We start from the raw sequence: 4412 nt of genomic DNA on the forward strand, positions 1-4412 counted from the left end.
ATTTTCCAGTGAAGAGAGCAAACAGAATATGGAGAATTTGCCAAAGCTGCTTCTAAGAAAACTGCATCAGACCCAAATATTTGTTCTCCCTCCTGCCTTTGTTTGGGTTCAGAGCCAGTAAAGGTCGTCTAAAATTTGTCTAAAATTCACTTCTGCAAGTCCAGCTGTTAGTTGTTTACTTTTATTATAAATGACTAATCAGCATTGCGAAGACCCACACGGCAGAGGAAAAAAGACGTTCTGATGGGTGTTTGCAAACAAACATTTGGAAGAACTTTTTCTGGTCAAATAAGACTGAAATTAACTTTTTGGCCTTTTCCCACCATGCAAAATGGTGATGGCAGGAACATGCTGTGGGATGCTTTTCTGCTGCAGGGATAATTGATAAAAAGAAATGGAATAAGTTAAATAAATGGCAGCACAAATACCGGTTAGAGGCTGGAAAAGAGAAATAGAATAAAAACTAATATTGTAATACTAAGTGAACTGAAGCTTTAATAAATTCCTTGATAGAAATAGACCAAATCCAACTAGAGGACAGCTGACTTAATCCAATTTTCTCTTTCCAAACTCTGATTTCTTGTATTACATGTTCGTTTGCTGCATATGTATACTACACAGCCTTTGGACACAGATGTAGTCATGTCTTTATTTTCAGGGTCTTAGTGTTACAGAGGCCGGATCCTTGACTGAGAGGAGAGGAGGGGAGGGGAGTGGAGTGGGAGGGCCCTGACTAACACATGATGTGGAGAGAGAGAGGTAGGGTGGGTGGTGAGCGGCTATATAAGAGAAAGTCATAGCCGTCTGTGGCACTAGCTGCAGAGAACCGACACTGACATAAAACGAGAGACAGCCAGCTCCAGAGCTGAAAGCAGCAGACGAGGGAAGAGCAGACACCTGCCAAGAACTGGTTTTCTTCTTCAAGACTGATTGTCTCTGTCTGGCCTATCCTTGGAGATTTCTGGCCCAGGTTATTTGTCTTGGTTTTCAGATCCCCTCTGGCTTTCCTGCTCGTCAGATAAAGATATTTTCTTCTCTTTGGACAAGGCTCCTGAAAGAGCAAAGGTCCCACCCGTGTAGGCAGGAAGAGCCAGACCTTCCTCTGACTGTTTTACCTTTTTATCAGGCTCCTGTTTTCACCATGGCTGCTGTGCGTCAGATGCCAACAGAGACCTCTGGCTTCCACGTCCTCTCAGCCCACCTGATGGCCGCTGCTACTGAGGAGTTCCCCCAGCAGCTCCCCGTACCCAAGAGCCCCGCAAAGGGCAAAAGTCGCTCCCGCCGACCTCGGGAGGCCCGCTTCAAAACCCAGCCTGTCACTTTTGCTGAGATTGCAGAGGTAGAAGAAGAAGGCTCTTCTCCCATGGAAGAAGAGAGGGCACGCCGCTCTTTCCTGCAGTCCTTGGAGAATCTGCGGAGGAGCACACAGACCCTCTACAGCCCGGCAGCTACCAATCGCACCCCTACGCCCACACAGGTCAGCCTGGACTCCAGTGACTCCGACTCCACCCACTGAGGTCCTCTGCGCCCCTGTCTTCTGTTTCTAATATTCCTTTATGGGACTTCAGATGGAGGTCAACTACACAGAACCAAACTGGCCTACCTACAGTCCTGCCTTTAAGTTTAAGCTACTGCTGCCATGCAAAGTCTGCATTTAGTTCACTAACATGTCAGCACGCTGCTTGAGGATGCACATGGTACCTGTCTGTAAAGACCTGCACCACAGGCTGGTTTAACAGCTTTACAGATGTCGTGCGTAGAGGTAGCAAATAATGCCGTGCTCGGCGTCGTGTCTTTAAACGATTTCCTTTTCTACTGTAGTTGTTGATATAAACTATGAAAGATATTTTTCCATGTTGAAGCTGTTTCTGTCTAGACTTTTCTACCTGACCAAGGATCACAGATAGGATGGTTCAAAGTGTTAATGTTGTGACTGAATGGTCTGTAAATATACTGACAAAGCAAAATGTACTGCAGCTAAAAGTTACCTGACTGTGCCTGAAGCTTTAGAGGACCAATATGGAGCTTGTCTCTAGGATTTTGTTTTCCTGCTTCACGGTCAGTGGAGTGGGGGTTGCTACTTCTGTTTCTGAGCAGAAATTACCTTTTTTGGAAATTGATTTATTTATCTTTTTTTGTAGCATAACCAAGTAAAACTCTAGTCTCCTGCCTCAAGTTCTCCTGTCTATGACCTCTTTTCATACAAAGGATGACCTTTATATTTTGGGATTCTATTACTTTGTATGTGTTTATATACATATTTGTTTATGTACTACAATAAATATTTTCAAGAATATTGGTTGACTTTCTGATTTCTTTTAGGTATAAAACTGCTACTGAAATTAAACATAACACAGGCCTAATGGCAGCCGGGGCAAAGAATGATAACTAACAGTAACCGAACAGGTGGTCCACTTTTTTTATAGATTTTATAGATTATGTCTGTTCCAAAAACCGGAACTTAGCCAGCTCTATTTATCAGAACAATAAGCTCAGATTTGTGGTTATTGAAGTCAAATATCTTCGTCATGTGTTGACAGACCGTCTGTCTGATGATGAGGACATTTACCGTCAGGTCCGAATGATATACGCTCAGGCAAATATCCTTGTCCAGACATTTGGATTCTGTTCTGACGAAGTGAAACTGAACTTGTTCAGATCATATTGCACATCACTGTATACAGCACATTTGTGGTGCAACTTTAAAAAAGCCAGTCTTCATAAGTTGAAGGTTGCTTATAATGATGCACTAAGACTTTTGTTAAATAAGCCCAGATGGACCAGGGCCAGTGAATTGTTTGTATCTGTTAGTGTCAGGACTATTATGGCTGTTTTGAGAAAGCTTATGTATTAATTTATTTGTCATCTAAATGAGTCTAATAATATAATTATTTTACTGATGACCAATGTCAAATATAGTGCAGTTAAATATTCATCTGTGCTTTGGAGACATTGGTATAATTGCCTCCTGAAGGGTTAGGCACCTTCTCTGTTGTACTCTCATTCTTTTTATTCTTAGTGTATCTGTTTTCTTTTAATGTATATTGGACCTTGAGTCTGTAATAATAAAATAAAATTGTCCTAATACACCAGCACCACTGAAATGCTGCTGCCACCACCGTGCTTAAAAGCTTCTACGAGTCTTCTGACAAGTCATTCATCTCTATAAACACAACTAAACCAGACTGGGTACGGGAGGCAAACATAAAATCCTACCAGATGGAGTGAGGTATGCTGCAGGAATCTAGTTACTTCCCCATTTTAAATGACCTCCAGTTATTCTGCCATCAGCAGTGGTCAGACTTCATCGCTGAGTTAGGCTGTCAAGAAAGCTGAACTAAACATTATCTTTGAACCCGTACGCATAATTTAAACAAATATGTTCAAAGTTCTACAAGTTTATGTATTATTGGTCATTCTAAAAGTTAAGAGAAATGCTTTAAATGAATGGCTAAGAGGTTGAAATAATGTCATTCCTGTGAACTTCTCAGAGCTGTCGCTTTCTTTGCAAATTCATCTTGTGTGTTTATAAAAAGGCTGATTATTGACCCCTGTGTCATCGCTCAGTTCATCACCCTGTATCTGCTGGTTGGCTGGTGACGCACTATCAGTAATGTCAGGTTTTTGCCCATGAACTCTGCCTCAGCGTTACGTCAGCTGGAAAACTGGCCTCCGAAAGAGCTGCTCCAGCTCCTCTCCTCCTCTTAATAACCCTTTTTCTTAATCCTCCAACAAGTAAAGTGTAGAAGCTTCTATCCAATAGCAGCTCAGCACTAAAGAGCAAATAAAGACAAACCTTTGGGGTTCTGCTAATAAAGGCTCTTGGTTAAACAGATTGTTTGTTTTTTGGGGAGTTGAGTATTTTGTTAATGTTCTGGGGGAAAAGGAATTTCTCCCACAAGTAAAATGGAGACACCACTTTTATAGAGCAGCAATCCAAATTGCCCTAAAAGGTATGACCAACCCTGCTACTATGTTTCACTGTGGCCACCATTACTTCTGTTGGGACCAGTGGCCCAGATGGACAAAGAAAGACCAGCTGGCAGTACAGGAAAGTTCTCCACACTTTTAAGCAAAGGAGTAACTGATCTTTTAGTTATCAGGTTCCTCTCCTGTGGAACCAACTACCAGTTTTAGTCCGTGAGGCAGACACCCTGTCTACTTTTAAGGCTAGGCTTAAAACTTTCCTTTTTGATAAAGCTTGTAGTTAGTTAGCTGCCATCAACATTTTATAGATATCCTCTGACATGGGAGCTTGCTCGAAGCTCGTCTGCCTGGCTGTGTGTTTCCTGGACGGGGCCGCCTTTTGCAGCTGCTTTTTGTGTCTCTGCTTCTTTTTCTATGTCTGCTTCTGTCTCCTTGAACCCCAGTCGGCCTCAGCAGATGGCCGCTCAAAAGGGGGGGGGGGGGGG

General features: G+C 42.6%; 1 protein-coding gene across 1 annotated transcript; it reads left to right on the forward strand.

The window, feature by feature from the left end:
• Positions 1-822: 822 nt before the first annotated feature.
• LOC107092190 (chromosome unknown open reading frame, human C11orf96) lies at positions 823-2286 on the forward strand. Its single transcript, XM_015386513.1, has one exon. The coding sequence runs from the start codon at positions 1142-1144 to the stop codon at positions 1514-1516; it is 375 nt and encodes a 124-aa protein (XP_015241999.1). The 5' UTR covers positions 823-1141; the 3' UTR covers positions 1517-2286.
• Positions 2287-4412: the final 2126 nt, after the last annotated feature.

Source organism: Cyprinodon variegatus, unplaced genomic scaffold, assembly GCF_000732505.1.
Source record: "Cyprinodon variegatus isolate N-32 unplaced genomic scaffold, C_variegatus-1.0 Scaffold370, whole genome shotgun sequence".
Lineage (NCBI taxonomy): Eukaryota > Metazoa > Chordata > Actinopteri > Cyprinodontiformes > Cyprinodontidae > Cyprinodon > Cyprinodon variegatus.